Genomic DNA, 21307 nt, shown 5'->3' with positions numbered 1-21307 from the left:
CTGTACATTTCATGTTTTACTTATGATCCAGGGACACATTTTCTGGGCGCCTATAAATATGCTAAAATTATATGTATCCCCTTCTAACTTAATCCATCCATCCATTTTCTATCACTTGTCCCTTGTTGGGGTTGCGGGGGGTGCTGGAGCAAATCCTAGCTCCATTCGGGCGGTAGGCGGGGTACGTGTAATAAATTAAATGAGTCAATTTGCATGTTCTCCCTGTGACTGCGCGGGATTCCTCCCACCTCCAAAGACAAACACCTGGGGATAGGTTGATTGGCAACACTACATTGGCCCTAGTGTGTGAATGTAAGTGTGAAAATGTTGTCTGTCTATCTGTGTTGGCCTTGCTGAGGTGGCGACTTGTCCAGGGTGTACACCGCCTTTTCGCCCAAATGCAGCTGAGATAGCCTCCAGCACCCCCCACTACACCGAAAAGGACAAGCGGTAGAAAATGGATGGATGGATGGAGTCCAAATTCACAGGTTTTGTTGTATATAATGCAACATATGTACAGAATAAACCACATGATGTTAGTAAATCAACACATTAATAACATCCTGTAATTCGATCCTCTGACAGATTAAAAATTAGCACCACTGAGAGCATTTTAAAACTCTGCCAAATCCACTTTTTCCACTGATGAAAATTATCATATAATTTATTCATTAACTATAAATAACAGACGAAGATAGAATACTATAAATAGAAATAAGTAAGTGTAAAAAACAAAAACAGAAAAAAAATCTGAAAGTTGTCTTTATTTTTAAGTTAGCATGCCATGATTTTACCAGTCTGGCCAACTTGACAATAGATTTGTTTCCCATGTGGCCCCTGCTAAAATTAGTTTGACACCCCCAAACTATAGGGAATATACCGTAAATATAGTCCAGTCATAACAAATGCGTTTTCAGATAATGGACTATTTCAGTACTCACTGGTCAACACTGTAGTCATAGATTATCTTAATTTTTAGATGAAGGTCATCAGAGCTTCGTTTCATCAAACGTTCAGGTTTCAGATACACATGATGGACCACCTAAACAAGACACAACAAAATTCAAGTTGAAAGCAGGGCTATTCAACTCCATTGCTGAAAATGGCAAAGTACCAGAGGACCTTAATGTATGGCTTCCATTGTTCCTACTGTGCATGTATAGCGGTACCTTGGTTTTTGTTAGTAATTCGATCCAAAAAGTTAAACTAAAACCAAACCACACAATAATAAAGGCAATAGTTCCCATTATAAAATCATGTGAATATAATTTAATATAATATAATCTGACTATATTATACACCCCCGCCCACCTCAACCGACGCACGGAAGGGGGCAGGGGGGAGGGTTTTGGTGCTAGCGGGGTGTATAATATAGCCTGAAATAGTCATGGATGCATAGCATTCTGGGTAATTGTTATGTTGCGTTTATAATGTGTTACAGTGCGGATGTTCTCCAGAAATGTGTTTGTCATTCTTGTTTGGTGTGGGTTCACAGTGTGGTGCATATTAGTAAGAGTGTTAAAATTGTTTATATCACAATCTTCAGTGTACTCTGTGTCACCCAGTATGCCTTACAGTCGTGTACATGTATTTGCGGAAGCCACATACAACATGTTACTGTACTGGCAAGCTGTCTGTACATGTTGTAGAAGGCGTCAAAGGCAATGAATTGATAAACGTGGACCCCGACTTAAACAAGTTGAAAAACTTATTCGGGTGTTACCATTTAGTGGTCAATTGTATGGAATATGTACTGAACTGTGCAATCTACTAATAAAAGTATCAATCAATCAATCAAAATGGCTTCATGGCACGCCCTTATTACTGTTATATGGGTGACCACCAGCAAATATTTGCGAGAATGATTGCGGCTCCCTTTTTCTTCTTTAATTTGTGAAACGGGTCTAAATGGCTCTTTGAGTGGTAAAGGTTGCCGACCCCTGGGTTAGAGTGTCCGCCCTGAAATCGGTAGGTTGTGAGATCAAACCCCAGCCGAGTCATACCAAAGACTAAAAAAATGGGACCCACGGCCTCCCTGCTTGGTACTCAGCATCAAGGGTTGGAATTGGGGGTTAAATCACCATAAATGATTCCAGGGCGTGGCACCGCTGCTGCCCACTGCTCCCCTCACTTCCCAGGAGGTGATCAAGGGGATGGGTCAAATGCAGAGGACAAATTTCACCACACCTAGTGTGTGTGACAATCATTGGTACTTTAACTTGAACTTTTTTTGTAGGCCACGACATAAATTAATGTAATATGTAATCTAACCCCCTTGAGATATTCTTATACTTGTTGTTTTTATTATTTTTTTTACTGATATTACTATTTGCCAAACTAGAATCTTTCTAAGGGTGTTCAGCATACTGCAAAACATCTGCGGTCCCCTCCAAGGTTTATCATTGTATCCCATTGGGTTGAGTTTTTCCTTGCCCTGATGTGGGAACTGAGCCGAGGATGTTGTTGTGGCTTCTGCAGCCCTTTGAGACACTCGTGATTTGGGGCTATATACATAAACTTTGATAGATTGATGGATGGATTCATGTAAGAGCGTCTGTTTAAAAATCATTAAACAGTTGAAATACTTAGTATATACTTGTTTTTCCTACAGAACAAGCCTATGGTCATGACCAATTACCTGCAACAGCCTGGATATTGATGTTAAAAGGAGGGTGAAATAATAATAGTTACCTCTTCCGGAAGAGGGACGCGGTGATTGCACGTCCTATGACAAGTCGCTGGATGAGCAAAGATGGCAGCAAAGATGACCATCAAGCAGGCAGATTGCTTCTTATCTGTGTATATTTTGGGATCCATTCTCCAATAAAGACCACCGCGACTCCTCTGTCCTCAATGCTCGATGCGTTCATTGTTGTGTATATCGATCGAGACATAGCCGACTTTTTCGATGTGAGCCCTGCACTTTGTTGCTATTCTTCATCTTGTTTTCATCCATCCATCCATCCATCTCCTACCGCCCGTCCTTCTTCATACTTTATTGGCAGGTTACCGCTGAATCTCGAAGCCGGATGTCTGAGGGATTTCAGTGACGTCACTCTTCCGTCTTCTTTTGTCTCATGGCATTTGGCAAGTCACTTTCTTGTGCACGATACCGCCACCTTCTGAGACGGAGTGTGCACGGAGCTGTTAAAATGGTATATGGCAGTAGTTCTTAACCTTGTTGGAGGTTCCGAACCCCACCAGTTTCAGACACGCATTCACCGAAACCTTCTTTTGTGAATTTTTGTTTTTGTTTTTTTCAAATTCAAGACAAAGTTATATGTTTTTTGAACCGCGCATGACCTCACAACAAATTACACACCTGCAAATCAGTGTGACTTCTGCTGATGCCGTATCCATGATACGCCGATATGGAAAAGTTTTTATTCACACGATGAGTCCATACTTGCCAACCCTCCCGATTTTTCCGGGACAATCCCAAATTCCAGTGCCCCTCCCGAAAATCTCCCGGGGTAACCATTCTCCTTAAGCGTCCTCTACAACCTGTCGTCACGTCCGATTTTCCTCCATACAAACAGCGTGCCGGCACATTCACATCATTTATGTGGCTTTTACACACACATAAGTGAATGCAAGGCATACTTGGTCAACAGCCATACAGGTCACACTGAAGGTGGCCATATAAACAACTTTAACACTGTTACAAATATGCGCCACACTGTGAACCCACACCAAACAATGATGACAAACACATTTGGGGAGAACATCCGCACCGTAACATAAAACGTAACAAATACCCAGAGCCCTTGCAGCACTAACTCTTCCGGAATCCACAATATACACCCCTGAGGCCGACTCACCGAACCCCTAGGGTTCGATCAAACCCAGGTTAAGAACCACTGGTATATGGTTTGATTCAAAGCAGTCTACTAAAACAGTGGTTCTCAACCTTTTTTCAGTGATGTACCCCCTGGGAACATTTTATTAATTCAAGTACCCCCTAATCAGAGCAAAGCATTATTGGTTGAAAAAAGGAGATAAAGAAGTAAGATACAGCACTATGTCATCAGTTTCTGATTTTTTTAAGTTGTATAACAGGGCAAAATATTGTTCATTTGTAGTGGTCTTTTTTGAACTACCGTATTTCTTTGAATTTCCGCCGGGGTGCTAATTAATTTAAAACGTCTTCTCACTCCTGCGCTTACCAAAGGCATGTGGTAAAAGTAAGCAGGCGCTAATTATTTTAAAACCTCTTCTCACTCCGGCACTTACCAAAGGTATGCAGTAAAAATTTGAGTGTGATGTAAGCCTGGCCCTTAAATCCTACTGAATAGCTCTTAATCTTCTTCCCTTTATGCGATTTCAAATTACCGGTATTGAAATCAGCCTCCTCCATTTTGAAAATGATGACAGGGGAAGTGTCACTCGTGACGTCACAAGTTTGACCAGGCGGTAATAAGCATGCGCTAATTATTTTGGGAAGCGAGTTTGACCCGGCAGTAATTCAAGGCAGGCACATACTATATGCCCTGCGGCAATTCAAGGAAATACGGTATTTTGAAAAAAAGATATAAAAATAACTAAAAACTTGTTGAAAAACAAACAAGTGATTCAATTATAAATAATTTCTACACATAGAAGTAATCATCACCTTAAAGTGCCCTCTTTGGGGATTGTAATAGAGATCCATCTGGATTCATGAACTTAATTCTAAACATTTCTTCACAAAAAAAGAAATCTTTATCTTTATGGAACATGTCCACAAAAAATCTAGCTGTCAACACTGAATATTGCATTGTTGCAATTTCTTTTCACAGTTTATGAACTTATATACATATTTTGTTGAATTAGTATTCAATAAATATTAGGGGTGTGGGAAAAAATCGATTCGTATACGAATCCTGGTTCTCACGTTGTGCGATTCAGAATCGATTCTCTTTTTTTTTTTTTAATCGATTTTTTTTTTTTTTTTTAAATAAATCCATCAAAACAATACACAGCAATACCATAACAATGCAATCCAATTCCAGAACCAAACCTGACCCAGCAACACACGGAACGGCAATAAACAGAGCAATTGAAAGAAGACAAAAACACGATACAGAACAAACCAAAAGTAGTGAAACAAAAATGAATATTATCAACTACAGTATCAATATTAGTTATAATTTCAGCATAGTAGTGATTAAAAATCCCTCATTGACATTATCATTAGACATTTATAAAAAATAAAAAAAGAAGAACAATAGTGTCACAGTGGCTTAAACTTGCATCGCATCTCATTAGCTTGACAACAAACACACTGTGTCCAATATTTTCACAAAGATAAAACAAGTCATATTTTTGGTTCGTTTAATAGTTAAAACAAATTTACATTATTGCAATCAGTTGATTAAACATTGTCCTTTACAATTATAAAAGCTTTCTTTTAAAAAATCTACTACTCTGCTGGCATGCCAGCAGACTGGGGTAGATCCTGCTGAAATCCAATGTATTGAATGAATACAGAATCGTTTTGAATCGGAAAAATATCGTTTTTGAATCGAGAATCCAGGTGAATCGAAAAAATCGATTTACAATCAAATCGCGAACCCAAAAATCGATATTGAATTTAATCGTGGGACACCCAAAAATTTGCAGCCCTAATAAATATTTTCATAAAGTATTTTTGAATTTTTGCTATTTTTAGAATGAAAAAAAAAATCTCACGTACCCCTTGGCATACCTTCAAGTACCCCCAGGAGTACGCGTACCCCCATTTGAGAACCACTGTACTAAAAAATAATTCCTATAAATGTGTACTATATGTAATATTATATTCATCCAAATTAAAACATCGAGGTTCAGCACATACACAAAGTATATTCTTCTCTATATAGCAGAAATGTCAAACTAATTTTAGATCGGGGGGCACATGGAGAAAAATCTACTCCCAAGTAGCCCGCACTGGTAAAATCATGGCACGATAATTTAAAGATAAAGAGTTTGCATGTTCTCCCCGTGAATGCGTGGGTTCCCTCCGGGTACCCCGGCTTCCTCCCACCTCCAAAGACATGCACCTGGGGATAGGTTGATTGGCAACACTAAAATGGGCCCTAGTGTGTGAATGTGAGTGTGAATGTTGTCTGTCTATCTGTGTTGGCCCTGCGATGAGGAGGCGACTTGTCCAGGGTGTAGCCCGCCTTCCGCCCGATTGTAGCTGAGATAGGCGCCAGCACCCCCCGCGACCCCGAAAGGGAATAAGCGGTAGAAAATGGATGGATGGACAACTTCAGATTGTTTTCTTTGTTTGTGTGCACACGCATAGGTTGTTGACAGTCTGAAGTAACATCGACGGATCCCCTAGTTCGTATTTTGTTGCAGACTGTCGGTAACACACATCGCCACACAAACTATAGGATTATGGAACATTAGATTACCTGTCTAGAAGAAAAACAGCCACTTGCGCTTACAAAGTTAGTCCAAGATTGGCCCGCAAAACCCTCCAGCTTGAATTCGCCAGACCAGTATTTATTCAAATTTTGGCTCTTTTTTTTTTTTTTTTTAGACATACAGCATCTTTCTTTTCTTTCTCTGATTTTCTCTTGTGTTTAGTTTTAAGCAGTATATGCTGTAACAGTAAGTGCAGGTATTGCGATCTTTCCAGGTGAGTCTTCGGCAGCCATGCTTTATTGCAAAAAAGTTCCAACAGTGCTCGCGCTATGTTGCATCAGCCGATGAGGAGGCTCCTTCGTGGGCTCTGCTCACCCTTCCTTTCTCTAAATCCTGTGATTGGATCTGGAGTGGTTGACCGCCACGAACGCAAATTATTTTGTCTTCCGGGGTTTTTTTTACTAAAATTCTTAATTATAAGGCACAAACAGCATGCAGACGTGTGTGTGTGTATATATACATATATATATAAGTATATAAAACGTCCATCAATTACGTTACATGCTGATGCTCAAATAAAACCAATACTGAATTGTAATATGTAAAGAAATTATGAGCCTCAATGTTTTTGTAATTTTACTCCGTGCGAGTGTGAAATAACTTGAAAAGTTTACTTTTATGATGTTGAATCTTTTAAATCTTGTGAAAAGTAGAGTAATATTCAACTTGTATTTTCTTTTTGAAACCTTTAGAATATGTTGTTTTCTCCACTTTGTTGCTAAATGAATGGAAGCTATCAAATTGTTTGTCCACCGAGGGGAAAAAACAGAAGTGCCTCGATAGGTCACGTGGTTGTAATATTTTGTTTATTTTAGGCCTGTCAAAAATAAAGAGTTAACTTACGTGATAAAAAAACATTACCGTATTACCCACGCATATACGCAAATTAAAAACGCAATTTATTTTGACCGTACATACTCCTTGACTTAACCTTAAAGGCAGCACAAGTTGTTATATGGTCAGTGATAAGGTCAATGCATACGTCAGTGCAAAGATAAGTGAAAAAACTCCAAATGGAGTGCTCAGTGAGTGGCAAATTTTATTTCAATATACACCCCAATGGAATTTTAGCTGAAACTATTCCCAAGGTTTGAGCAAATACATTTTGTGCATTCAAGTAAAACATTTTACAAATGTTTCTGCATGACATTCTGACAACAAAATTGCATTAGTGTCCAAATACTTGGGTCTTTTTTATGTTAATTTAAATTATGCAAGCAAGTAATAACCTGTGATTAATCATGATTTGATCTGTGGTCTAGATCATGTTTTGTTTAGTTATGTTCTGTTAGTTTTGGACTCTTCTAGTTCCTGTTTGACGCCTCCTGAGTTTGGTTTGGTTGCCATGGCAGCTTATTGTTTTCACCTGCCTCTGGTTATCAGGATGCTCACCTGTGTCTAACCTGAGGCATTATTTAAGCCTGCTTTTGCCAGTCAGTCGGCCTGGCGTCATTATTCGATTCATGCCGTGTCCACGTAAGTTTTGTTACCTTGCCAAGTAAGTCTTGTTTGTTCATGCTACAGTTAGTAAGTTTTTTTTCCATCCATGGTTTATGCTAAGAGTTAGTTTAGTATGCAGTGCAATCTGCACTTTTTTTCCTTTTGCTTGTTTTCTGTTTTTTGGTACTTTGCGTTAATTTTGAGAATAAATCATGTTTTTACATGAACGCTTTGTCCGGAGTGGTCGGTCTGCATTCCTGGGAGAACAACCCAGCATAAAGATGCGACCCCCCCTCCCGTCTTGACATGATTTATCTGAATTCAAGAGTGTCATTAATCTGATAAAAAAATGCAAGAATTTGACAGCACTATTTTATTTTCATGGAATCAGTGCAGAAATATACCCCCCCTCCCCTCATTCCCCCCGTTATGTGTCATCAGCCTGATTTGAATAAGCTACCCTGAACTTTGAAGCGTGGTAGAAGCACAAACAAAATAGGGCCACTAGAACCTTTAAGAAATGGCCGTATCTGTGGGTCAGTCCTGTGTCGGAATAGTCTCAACGAAATTAAACTTGTTCTTCAAATGGACTTTTCAGGGGGTTCAACGGATGGCTTGGTTTTGTTCGCAAGCAGTCCAGTTGCGAACGAAACCGAACAGTCCAGCGGCGAATGATTAAACGCCCTGAGATGACAACGACCTGGATGAATGAGAAGCTTCATAGGAATGAACAGGACATTGTTTATTTTGAAATTAGACATAATAAAGAACATATCACCATTTCATTGTAAAAGAGACACTAGAAACACATTTTCAAATCTTGTGCCAAAAAGAAATATATTTACGCTTGAAGTTAATTTTCAAGTTCAGATGGTGATGCAACTCCTGTTCTGTTGGCAGTGCTGCAAACGTGCTCACTCTCCAGTAAAGGTTGGATTGGCCACAGTGGTGGTGGCATTCTTGAACAGTGGATTGTCTGCCTGTTAACAAAGATGTGAACAAGACAAATTAATCTTTGAGTTTCTTCTTCTCAACATACAAAAAAGTATTACACTCGGAGTGTCCCGAGCACACAATAGCTCACCAGCTATAGATAGATGATCACTGTTCTTAAAGGCCTACTGAAATGAGATTTTCTTATTTAAACGGGGATAGCAGGTCCATTCTATGTGTCATACTTGATCATTCCGCGATATTGCCATATTTTTGCTGAAAAAATTTAGTAGAGAACATCGACGATAAAGTTCGCAACTTTTGGTCGCTAATAAAAAAGTCTTGCCTTTACCGGAAGTTGCAGACGATGACGTCACCCGTGTGAGGGCTCCTCATATCCTCACATTGTTTATAATGGGGGCCTCCAACAAAAACAGCTATTCGGACTGAGAAAACGCCAATTTCCCCATTAATTGGAGCGAGGATGAAAGATTCGTGGCTGAGGATATTGACAGCGAAGGACTAGAAAAAAATAAATAAATAAAGTTTTTAAAAACAGGCGATTGTACTGTGAGCGATTCAGATGTTTTTAGACACATTTACTAGGATAATTCTGGGAAATCCCTTATCGTTCTATTGTGTTGCTAGTGTTTTAGTGAGATTATATAGTACCTGATGGTCGGAGGGGTGTGTCCACGGGTGTCTTGACGCCAGTCTCTGAGAGAATTAGTCACGGCAGCAGCAGCACGACAGAAGTTCCGCTGATCTCCGGTAAGAGGCGACTTTTTACCACAATTTTCTCACCAAAACCTGCCGGTTGACAAGTGGTCGGGATCCGTGTTCGCTTGACCGCTTTGATCCATAGTGAAGCTTCACCTCCGGGAATTTTACACAAGGAAACACCGTGTGGTTGTGTGGCTAAAGGCTAAAGCTTCCCACCTCCATCTTTCTACTGTGACTTCTCCATTATTAATTGAACAAATTGCAAAAGATTCAGCAACACAGATGTCCAGAATACTGTGTAATTGCGCGACGAAAAGAGACGACTTTTAGCCGCTAGTGGTGGTGCGCTAATATGTCCCCTCCAACTCGAGACGTCACGCGCACGCGTCATCATTCCGCGACGTTTTCAACAAGAAACTCCGCGGGAAATTTAAAATTGTAATTTAGTAAACTAAACCTGCCGTATTGGCATGTGTTGCAATGTTAATATTTCATCATTGATATATAAACTATCAGACTGCGTGGTCGGTAGTAGTGGGTTTCAGTAGGCCTTTAACTGAACTTTATTGCATTGTAAAACAGTACATTAAATAACTATATTTGCATTAGAAAATATCCAGTAACAAACATGTCTGCATCATTCCACTTACTGTGTCAAAAGCTTGACTTTATGAATTATCATGGCCACTAGGTGTCGCCAAAAAGGAATTACAACTCCAATTTAACTTAAAGACAGACCTAGTCTACTTGTGGCTAATAATAAATAGGGTTGTGTTTTTCATACGGTGCCGACCGACTAGGGGCGTTTCGATACAACTTTTTCACTTTCAATACGATACCAATATTAGTGCCTTGAGTGTTGGCCAACAAAAATCTGTTTCGATATCAGCATGAATCATTCACACTGTTATTATTTTGAAGTGTGGAATGTTCTAAAGTGTTTGAGCAAGTGAAAATAGTCAAACGGAGAACAAAGGTAGTCATGAAAAACCCTAACCGAAATTCATAAAGGTACATACTTGTATTATTGTATAGTGTGGAATGTTAGAAAAGGTTTAATCAAATGAAAATACACATAGAACAAGGGTACTTATGAAAACACTAACCTTATGAGAGATTTACATTTTGAAGTGGAATGTTTCTGTTTTGGCAACACTGTTGCCACAATAATAGTTGCTAATAATTCATAAGCTCAGTAAGTTCAATGATGCGTACACGTTTGTACTGGATACTTTCTCATATTCTTCTGCCTTGGAGACTTTGTGGGTGTAAGTTATATGCAACCATATTTATTTGATATTTTTTTATATTGACAAGTGTGGTGATTTAGACAGCAACTTCCTCCCACTTCCAAAGACATGCACCTGGGGATAGGTTGATTGGCAACACTAAATTGGCCCTAGTGTGTGAATGTGAGTGTGAATGTTGTCTGTCTATCTGTGTTGGCCCTGCGATGAGGTGGCGACTTGTCCAGGGTGTACCCCGCCTTCCGCCCGATTGTAGCTGAGATAGGCGCCAGCACCCCCCGCGACCCCAAAACGGGAATAAGCGGTAGGAAATGGATGGATGGATATTGTTCAATTCAGCCTTCTTGGTAAGATCTATACAGATGTACTGGAGAGGAGGCTACGCCGGATAGTCAAACCTCGGATTCAGGAGAAACAGTGTGGTTTTCGTCCTGGTCGTGGAATTGTGGACCAGCTCTATACTCTCGGCAGGGTCCTTGAGGGTGCATGGGAGTTTGCCCAACCAGTCTACATGTGTTTTGTGGACTTGGAGAAGGCATTCGACCGTGTACCCCGGGAGGTCCTGTGGGGAGTACTCAGAGAGTATGGGGTATCGGACTGTCTGATTGTGGCGGTTCGCTCCCTGTACGATCAGTGTCAGAGCTTGGTCCGCATTGCCGGCAGTAAGTCGGACACGTTTCCAGTGAGGGTTGGACTCCCCCAAGGCTCCCCTTTGTCACGATTCTGTTCATAACTTTTATGGACAAAATTTCTAGGCGCAGTCAAGGCGTTGAGGGGTTCCGGTTTGGTGGCCGCGGGATTAGGTCTCTGCTTTTTGCAGATGATGTGGTCCTGATGGCTTCATCTGGCCAGGATCTTCAGCTCTCACTGGATCGCTTCGCAGCCGAGTGTAAAGCGAACGGAATGAGAATCAGCACCTCCCAGTCTGAGTCCATGGTTCTCGCCCGGAAAAGGGTGGAGTGCCTTCTCCGGGTTGGGGGAGGAGACCCTGCCCCAAGTGGAGGAGTTTAAGTACCTTGGAGTCTTGTTCACGAGGGAGGGAAGAGTGGATCGTGAGATCGACAGGCGGATCGGTGCAGCGTCTTCAGTAATGCGGACGCTGTATAGATCTGTTGTGGTGAAGAAGGAGCTGAGCCGGGAAGGTAAAGCTCTCAATTTACCAGTCGATCTACATTCCCATCCTCACCTATGGTCATGAGCTTTGGGTCATGACAGAAAGGACAAGATCCTGGGTACAAGCGGCCGAAATGAGTTTCCTCCGCCGGGTGGCGGGGCTCTCCCTTAGAGATAGGGTGAGAAGCTCTGCCATCCGCGAGGAGCTCAAAGTAAAGCCGCTGCTCCTCCACATCGAGAGGAGCCAGATGAGGTGGCTCGGGCATCTGGTCAGGATGCCACCCGAACGCCTCCCTAGGGAGGAGTTTAGGGCACGTCCAACCGGTAGGAGGCCACAGGGATAACCCAGGACACGTTGGGAAAACTATGTCTCCCGGCTGGCCTGGGAACGCCTCGGGTTCCCCCCGGAAGAGTTGGACGTAGTGGCTGGGGAGAGGGAAGTCTGGGCATCCCTGCTTAGGCTGCTGCCCCCGCGACCCGAGCTTGGATAAGCGGGAGAAGATGGATGGATGGATATTGTTCAGTTATAGACACTTACTAAGTATGTCTGGCTTGTGTGCTATTGTGTGCTTAGCTGCTGGCTCCTAGTAGCCTATAACCTACACTGTTTACCTTTTTTAAATGCCTTGACTAAAATAAAAGAAAATACCAACTTTGTGTTCTTATTAGATGACATTTAGATATTAATTGGCTGTTCAGCTTTGCACAGGTAAACACGCTGCAGGTGTGCTTGTATCAGGGCTTATGTCGGACATTTTAGATGCACACCGGTGTCATATTACATATCACATCATACTTGTTTTTTTGCTGCTATCCACCCGATCTCTAAAATAATTATCGGTTCGGGACACCCGTGGTACCAATGTTATAAGTTTGACTAATTTCGCTTGATTAAACATTTTTGTAACACTGCACACTACAAATTATTAAACATATGTATTATTCGTGCTGATATTGTATGGGATAAATATTGGTCAATAGTTTCATACATGTATTTTTTAAGTGTGAGTGGTGGATGTGATTATACCTCTGCCCACTTGGATTTCTTCTTTTCATTTTCAAACTTCCTGAACTCTTTCAGGTCCTTCATGTGGATGAGTAACTTGATAAGCAATAACAACACGATGCCAATGAGAGCCACTGATGCAATGGAGCCTCCGATGATGGCCAAGACGTTAGGTGGTTCTGGACATTCTAGGAAAAAAGTTGCATCTGGTATTAGGCAGAAACACACTCAGATCTTCTCCGTTTCTAGCCGATACTACATAAAAAATAACGTAACACAACGCAGTAGTGCATCATGTAGTAACAGTAACGCGTTATAATACTATTTATTGCCGAAAGTAACGGCGTTACAGTAACTCGTTACTTTGCTTAACACAGTAGCATTTGATATATTTTTAAATTGCATGGTTTCATGTTGTCCATTGATAGAGACTTTAGTAAAAATGCAATGATCGATCGACAGGCCAATATCGATTACTGCTTTTCAATGCCGTTCTTCTCTGGCTGACACTTTACGTATTTTTGGTTCCTCGGCTGACAGAAGCTAACTGTGCATGACCATACGCAGTGTGGATCCGCTCCCCTAATTTAATAATCCTCAACTCCATTGCAGCATACATGTTTTACAAGTACCATCACTGGAGAGCGAGGGTTAACATGTTACATGCTGAATAAGAGAGAGCCAGCAGGAGTAGGCGTGCTAATCATTAAGACAAAGCCAATTAGCTAGCTTGAAACAACAGAAGAAATATGTTTGGTAAAGTCTAAGAAGTGTAATTGGAAGTAAGTTGAAATTGAGCAGCTAAAAACATGGCATTGACAAGTAAAAAAACCCAAAACCAGTGAAGTTGGCATGTTGTGTAAATCGTAAATAAAATCAGAATACACTGACTTGCAAATCCTTTTCAACCTATATTCAATGGAATAGACTGCAAAGACACGTTACTTAACATTCGAACTGGATAACTTTGTAATTATTTGCAAATATTAGCTCATTTGGAATTTGATGCCGGCGACATGTTTCAAAAAAGCTGGCACAAGTGGCAAAACAGACTGATAAAGTTGAGGAATACTCATCAAATACTTATTTGGAACATCCCACAGGTGAACAGGCTAATTGGGAACAGGTGGGTGCCATGATTGGGTATATAAGCAGCTTCCATGGAATGCTCAGTCATCCACAAACTAGGATGGAGCGATGGTCGCCACTTTGTGGACAAATGCGTGAGCAAATTGTCGAACAGTTTAAGAACAACATTTCTCAACGAGGTATTGCAAAGAATTTAGGGATTTCACCATCTATGGTCAAAGATATCAGGAAAAGATTCAGAGAATCCGGAAAAATCACTGCTTGCAAGCGGCAAAGCCAAAAACCAACACCTTCGATCCCTCAGGCGGTACTGCACCAAAAACCGACATCAGTGTGTAAAGGACATCGCCACATGGCCTCAGAAATACTTCAGAAAATCACTGTCAGTAACTACAGTTTGTCGCTACATCTGTAAGTGCACGTTAAAACTCTACTATGCAAAGCCAAAGCCATTTATCAACAACACCCAGAAACGCCACCGGCTTCGCTGGGCCCGATCTCATCTAAGATGGACTGATGCAAAGGGTAAATGTGTTCTGTGGTCTGATGAGTACACATTTCAAATTGTTTTTGGAAGCTGTGGATGTCGTCGTGTCCTCCGGACCAAGGAGGAAAAGAACCATCCGGATTGTTACAGGCGCAAAGTTCAAAAGCCAGCATCTGTAATGGTATGGGGGTGTATTAGTGCCCAAGGCATGGGTAAATTACACATCGATGAAGGCACCATTAATGCTGAAAGGTTCATACAGGTTTTGGAGCAACATATGTTGCCATCCAAGTAACGTCTTTTTTCTGCTTATTTCAGCAAGACAACGCCAAGCCACATGGCTTTGTAGTAAAAGAGTGCGGGTACTACACTGGCCTGCCTGTAGTCCAGACCTGTCTCTCATTAAAAATTTGTGCCGCATTTACGAATCATAAAATACGACAACGGAGACCCCTGACCGTTGAGCAACTTAAGCTGTACATCGAGCAAGAATGAGAAAGAATTCCACCTGAAAAGCTTTAAAAAAATTGGTCTCCTCAGTTCCCAAACGTTTACTGAGTTTTGTTAAAAGGAAAGGCCATGTAACAGAGTGAAAAAAATGCCCCTATGCCAACTTTTTTGCAATGTGTTGCTGCCATTAAATTCTAAGTTAATGATTATTTGCAAAAAAAATAAGTTTCTGTGTTCGAACATTAAATATCTTTTCTTTGCAGTGTATTCAATTGACTATTAATTGAAAAGGATTAGCAAATCATTGTTTTCTGTTTTTATTAACGATTCACACAACGTGCCAACATCACTGGTTTTGGGTTCACTATTGTTTGTGTCAATGTAAACTTCCTCACGTCGCATTTGTCTAGATGCCTGCTGTTCACCAAGGTGTAGGCGAGTGTATAGTTCAAGCATGAATAAAAGTAAGTACTGCTGTAAGCCCAAATGATCAAAATCTGGTCCACAGGCCCCCCACTTCAACAAGTGCTATGAGATTTTACATCACCATTCAGTCTCCTAAATAAATGGATACAATCTATTACAAATATTTATTTGGAATCTTACCTCTCTGTTTGAGAATTTCAGCCCTGTACCTGTCCTTTCCAACCAGCTGATCCAGTTTGAATTTGATCCAGCAGCCTTCCATGTCCTTTTCCTTGCACTGTTTACTCGAAAAGGTGAACTGATCTACCATGTCATGCAAAACGTTCTCTCCGCACACCAGACTGCAGTTCTTTTTTAAGGGACCCGAGTCAAAGCCGAGGCATTCGATGCAATTTCTGAAATAAATAAAAATAAAAAAAGATAAGTATGACCTGATAATTGAAGTCAACTCACATAGGTGTTTGTGATTAGTCCAATGTTCTGAATGACTTCGTTCCTTACAGTTTGATTTGACACGGGTCAGGACAACCAAGACATGTCTGACAATGTGGACGCTGGTATCCGTCTTTACACTCGCAACGGTTGCACTTGCAGACCCCTCTGCCGTAGCAAATGGTGTTGTTCAGGGTACGGCACCCCTCCTCTGACACGGTGCATTGGCATGCTGAGCCATCAAAGCCTGGGTAGCATTCACATCGGCCACAGTTGCACCTACCATTTCCTACAAGTTAATGGAGGGGTGTGGGCAATGAAAGGAACAAAAAACAAAAGGAGAAAACATGAATATGAATTAAAATGGAATGTATAACAATTGTAATTGTATGATATTTATCTACACAATCAAAACCATCTAATTGATCGCTATTATGCACCAGTTAAAGTCACAGCTAGCGAGGTGCATTTACAAACTTCAGAATTCTGAACACCAACATAAAAACACATGTTGCAAATTTTCTGTGTTCTGTACAATATTAAATTTAGTTTATTAGTATGCTGCAGCTATTTTTCCTGGGGACCAGCAAAACTATACATATTAAAAGAAAAAAACATAAAAACATTTTTCAACAAAAAATATACATACATTAATCTGTTTTAATTTATATTTACATATTGTAAGTTAAGTTAAGGTACCAATGATTGTCACACACACACTAGGTGTGGCGAAATTTGTCCTCTGCATTTGACCCATCCCCTTATTCACCCCCTGGGAGGTGAGGGGAGCAGTAGACAGCAGCGGTGCCGCGCCCGGGAATCATTTGTGGTAATTTAACCCCCAATTCCAACCATTGATGCTGAGTGCCAAGCAGGGAGGTAATTGGTCCCATTTTTATAGTCTTTGGTATGACTCGGCCGGGGTTTGATCTCACAACCTACCGATCTCAGGGCGGACACTCTAACCACTAGGCCACTGAGTAGGTAGGATATCCACATATACACTGATACGCACGCACGCACGCACGCACACACACACACACACACACACACACACACACACACACACACACACACTAATTGATGGTTTTCCTGTGATATATGACAATTTTTTGTAGGTTTATTTCATATTGGTGAACTTAGTTGTCTTTATATGCCCAAGACCAGACTTAAAATCAGGGGAGACAGGGCCTTCTCTGTGGTTGACCCTAAGATCTGGAACACTCTGCCCCTCCATGTTCAAACTGCTTCCACAGTGGAGTGTTTTAAGTCTTGTGGTAAGACCCACTTTTATTCTTTGGCTTTTAACACTAGGTGAGTTGTGTGGTCCTCTGTCCTCTTCTGTGTTTTTTATACATTTTGATTTCTATTTTACTGTTTTAATTGCTTTTATCCTTTAAAATTGTTTTTAATCATATTTATTTTTATATTGTTTTTATATTGGTTTTATGTTTATTTATTTTTTGTTTTTATTCAGTCATTGGTGAAGCATATTATTGTTTTTGATATTGTTTTTAACATGGCTGTGCAGCACTTTGGAAATGTTCTTGTTGTTTAAATGTGCTATATAAATAAAATGGATTGGATTGATTGGATTTATTTATACAGTTTAAGTATTCAAGTGACAATTATGTTCAACAACCCAGCAGGCACAAATCATTGATACAATGTTGAGCATGCATAAATTTCCTTTAAAACTGACTTTGAAACAACGTTGCAAAACAGTTGTATTTGTAAATTGAGGCAGTGTTGGTGTCTAACGTTGGATCCACATTGTTGGTTGGGAAATTACCAAATTTCAATGGTCAAATCAACGTCACAACCTGACATTGAATAAACATTGTTAAAAAGCATGTTGCTGCAATGTTGTATTTGAGTTGAAAAATATTAGTTGGAAAATGACCAAAATTCAACGGCCAAATCAACCTCAGACCCCAGTGTGGATTAAATGTCGTCAAAAAGCATGTTGTTGTAACGTTAAGTTCAAGTTGCTCAACATCAGGAAATAATTCAACAAGTTTTTAACATTGTTTTAATGTCTTGTGTCTGTGGGCATTTCATAAAAATATAAAGACATTGTTTCAAACCAAATTTCTATGTTTTCCAAGTTTTATTTACCGGTTTGGGACACTGCTTTTAAGCCGCATTTTAAAAGTATTGATCGGGTTAGAATGTAAAACAATAACCATCTCTACTTTTGACCGAAATAAGTCGAAGAAAATGGATAGATTAATTTGATCCATAGATGTTGTTGTTTTTTTGGCAAATGGAATGTGATAGTTTTGCTATATAAACCTGAGTACAATATACACTACACTTTTTGTTTTAAAAACATCCATCATCATTGATCAGGTCATATTACTTTGTATTTTTTTATGGTCGAAGTTGATTTAAGAGTAAGTAAATTTTATTTCTAAGGTGATAAGAGCATTTTTTGCCAAAAGTTTTCCTTGGTTTTGTACACTGTCTCGGTTTCAGTGTGGTCAAACATTTAGTGCAGTGGTTCTTAACCTTGTTTGCGGTACCTAACTCCACCAGTTTCATATACGCATTCACCGAACCCTTCTTTAGTGAAAAATAAAATGTTTGTTTTTTTCAAATTCAAGACAAAGTAGTATGTTTTTGGTAACACTTTAGTATGGGGAACATATCCTAAGTAACAAAGACTTAATTTAGAGTTATTTGGACACTAGGGGAACATATTCTAAGTGATAAAGACTTAATTTAGAGTTATTTGGTTAGGGTCAGGGTAAAAGGGTTACGGTTATTATAAGGCCATGCCGAATAAGGCAATAATAAGTACTTAATAATGACTAGTTAAGAGCCAATATGTTATTAATTTGCATGTTAATATGCAACTAGTTAATGGTGAATATGTTCCTCATACTAAAGTGTTACCATGTTTTTATTTTAGTGGTGCACAAAATGAACCGTGCATGAACATCACCTTGTTCAAACAACAAAACCAATAGTGCATGAACTCACAACAAATTAAACACCTGCAAATCAGTCAGCTGATAGGGAGAAGTTTGTATTTACACGATGAGTCGGGTGTGTTTTGACCTCCACCGAACCCTTGAGGCCGACTCATCGAACCCCTAGGGTTCGATCGAACCCAGGTTAAGAACCACTGATTTAGTGTAACATACTTGCTCGTTTAATTGCAAATCATTCCGCAGAACTCAGTGCCCAAATAAAGAACCCCACCTGTTGGGGACTCTCTTTATGTATTTTTTAGTACAACTAAAAAAAATTCCATCATGGGGCCAAACAAAGTTGTAGTATACGGTCATATGCTCTAGGATTGCTGAGTAACAACACTGACTGTTTAACCCGTGCAAGTGATTGCATTAGTTAATGTGGGAATAATTAAACATATAAATTGTATTTCTAATACTTCTCATTGAAAAACAGTTTTGAACCCTTGATTTCCCGATGTGCGGCCAATATGTTAACTACTCGGTTACCGTGCGGCCAGAGTGACACTGTACAGACAATGCAAAAATGCATTGTATTTAAAACTATGGATGAGTACTGAATTAGGTACCTTTATTGATATCGACCAAAATCTGAGGGTACTACCGAGTACCGATTCACATAGAATCAAACAGGACCATATATTGACATTAGTGGCAGTTGGTGGTCTTTCAAGTAGGGGAAGGTCACTTTTAGCTACCCACTAAACATGAGCACTGTCTCCAATAATTGATAAAATATTAAAAGATGCCAGATTTTACAAGGAAAACATCACATAGAGGATTGTAAAGTTCTCCATATCAACGCGAAACAACGGACTGAAAAGTGAAAACTACTCTGGAAGTGGTTTATATTTCAAGATTGCTGACTCACTCATTTTGCTGTCAGTCAAAAAAGACGTTCAGCCTCAGATAGATCATCCAACTAGAATGCGGAAGCTCAGCGTAACCGGGACAAAGTCAAGCATTTATCCAATGACTGTCTAGTTTGATTGCAGTGGAGAAACCCACTCAATGCTCCCCCGATAAAGTCAATGCACACTCAGCTTTCAAAACACTGTTTTATGCACTATGATGCTACCACAATCGATGGGAAGAAAGTCACCTCAGCTGTCGGCAAAGAAGCTGATTTTGAAAAAAATTTCAATGCATTCTAGCGCATATTTTGAAAATAAAATGTAAACACTAAATAACACATTTCTTTTTTACATTTTAGGATAAAATGAGCTTCCTTTGCAATTTTTTAGCAATCGCCACTGGTTGAGTATTGTTATTGATTCCCAGGTACGGTAATTGGTACAGTATCGGTTAAAATGTAAAAAGTACTCCTACTTCCTTAAAATGAAAGACATTACCTCCACATAATCTATTCTGGAACTTTTCACAATGTTCGTCGTCACATTCGCAGAAGTCACCGTGGTAACTGCTGCCACTTGCTGTGGTGTGGCACTGGCATCTGCCACACACACAATCTCCTCGACCCTCACAGTCAATGCCTTTGTCTCTCTGACAGGAAGACCTCAGGGTGAGCTCGTCTTTTTTGCCAATGGCGCACTCACAGAACTGACCCACAAAGCCTTGACTGCAACTAGATAAGAATTAAAAAAGATGTTAAGAACCCCCAAATTGCAAACACTAGGAAACCTTTTGAATTGCCATGACAGTTTTAGATTGGATGTGTAAGGCTTCACTACCAGATGTGTTGAAATTCTAGGCTAAATGTTACTGTGTGATCTTACAGCTTAAAAAAAAACGTGCTATGAATCACATCCGGTCCAACTTGTGTATTGTCACTGATCGTGACAATACACATTTTGTATTATTCATGCACGGATTTGTTATCCAAACATGGAAGTGTAGCTCCTCTCCTCTGAATGCAAGTTATCCTACAGCAAGAATTTAAATTTTGTCAGGGACACACCAAAGCACTGCAGGTAATTTTTTTAATTGTAAAAAAAAAAGTGTGTTTTAGTCCATTTTCTGGTGAGCTGTTTAGAAGAGCATAATGTTTGATAAATGTTAGAATAATTGTTTCTTAGTTATCACAAAAACTTTGTTACATTTTGAGAAGCAAAAGCTGTCTTTGTAACCTACCAAGAGTAAGGCTCGTAAAACTCCACTGTATAAGGTGGGAAGCAAGATTGAAGGTGTTCCTGATGTCTTTCATGTACTATAATCAAACAGAAAGATATTGTCTGACCTAAGGACTATAAAAGCGAAGAAGAAGCAGGACCAGAATTACCTCCAGGCGACTTCCTTTTTCAACTGTTTTACAAACGTCTTTTTGAACTATTTTACAAACCTCTTTTGGAACTCGTTTACTAACTTTTCTGTAAAGTGTGTACGACCTTTTCTTTTGAACTGTTCTGTAACCAAAGGCAACACTGTTTACAACCCACTTCCCTGTGGAAGCAGCTGCGGACATGTGGTCAGAGAAATCCAAATAAAGGAAGGAGGCATACAATCTTTCGCCAGAGTGTGCTGGAGATTGTACAAGGGTACAGTGTCCAGACGACTCTCTTCAATATTGAGCCAAATTGAATTCTGTCTTTCTTTGATTCTTTGCTTCTTGTCTTGTTTAATAGATGTCATC

At 40.0% G+C, this 21307-nt stretch overlaps 2 protein-coding genes across 4 annotated transcripts in view; both read right to left on the bottom strand.

Moving 5' to 3' along the window:
- lmln (leishmanolysin-like (metallopeptidase M8 family)) overlaps positions 1-3069 on the bottom strand; it is a 37947-nt gene extending 34878 nt beyond the window's left edge. For all 3 annotated transcript variants that reach the window (XM_061918578.1, XM_061918580.1, XM_061918579.1), the window contains exons 1-2: positions 2692-3069; positions 942-1042 (exon numbers count right to left, since the gene is read on the bottom strand). In XM_061918578.1, coding sequence (XP_061774562.1) covers positions 942-1042; positions 2692-2817 — 227 coding nt within the window. In that variant the 5' untranslated portion in view covers positions 2818-3069. The remainder of the gene's footprint in view (positions 1-941; positions 1043-2691) is intronic.
- A 5485-nt stretch (positions 3070-8554) lies between these two features.
- itgb2 (integrin, beta 2) overlaps positions 8555-21307 on the bottom strand; it is a 41918-nt gene continuing 29165 nt past the window's right edge. The window contains exons 12-16 of the mRNA XM_061918577.1: positions 20070-20302; positions 15809-16028; positions 15488-15702; positions 12877-13043; positions 8555-8813 (exon numbers count right to left, since the gene is read on the bottom strand). Of these exons, the coding sequence (XP_061774561.1) occupies positions 8748-8813; positions 12877-13043; positions 15488-15702; positions 15809-16028; positions 20070-20302 (901 nt within the window). The 3' untranslated portion in view covers positions 8555-8747. The remainder of the gene's footprint in view (positions 8814-12876; positions 13044-15487; positions 15703-15808; positions 16029-20069; positions 20303-21307) is intronic.

Source organism: Nerophis ophidion, linkage group LG13 (genome assembly GCF_033978795.1).
Source record: "Nerophis ophidion isolate RoL-2023_Sa linkage group LG13, RoL_Noph_v1.0, whole genome shotgun sequence".
Lineage (NCBI taxonomy): Eukaryota > Metazoa > Chordata > Actinopteri > Syngnathiformes > Syngnathidae > Nerophis > Nerophis ophidion.
Note: the sequence above shows the minus strand (reverse complement) of the source record. Positions and strands in the feature narration are given on the sequence as shown.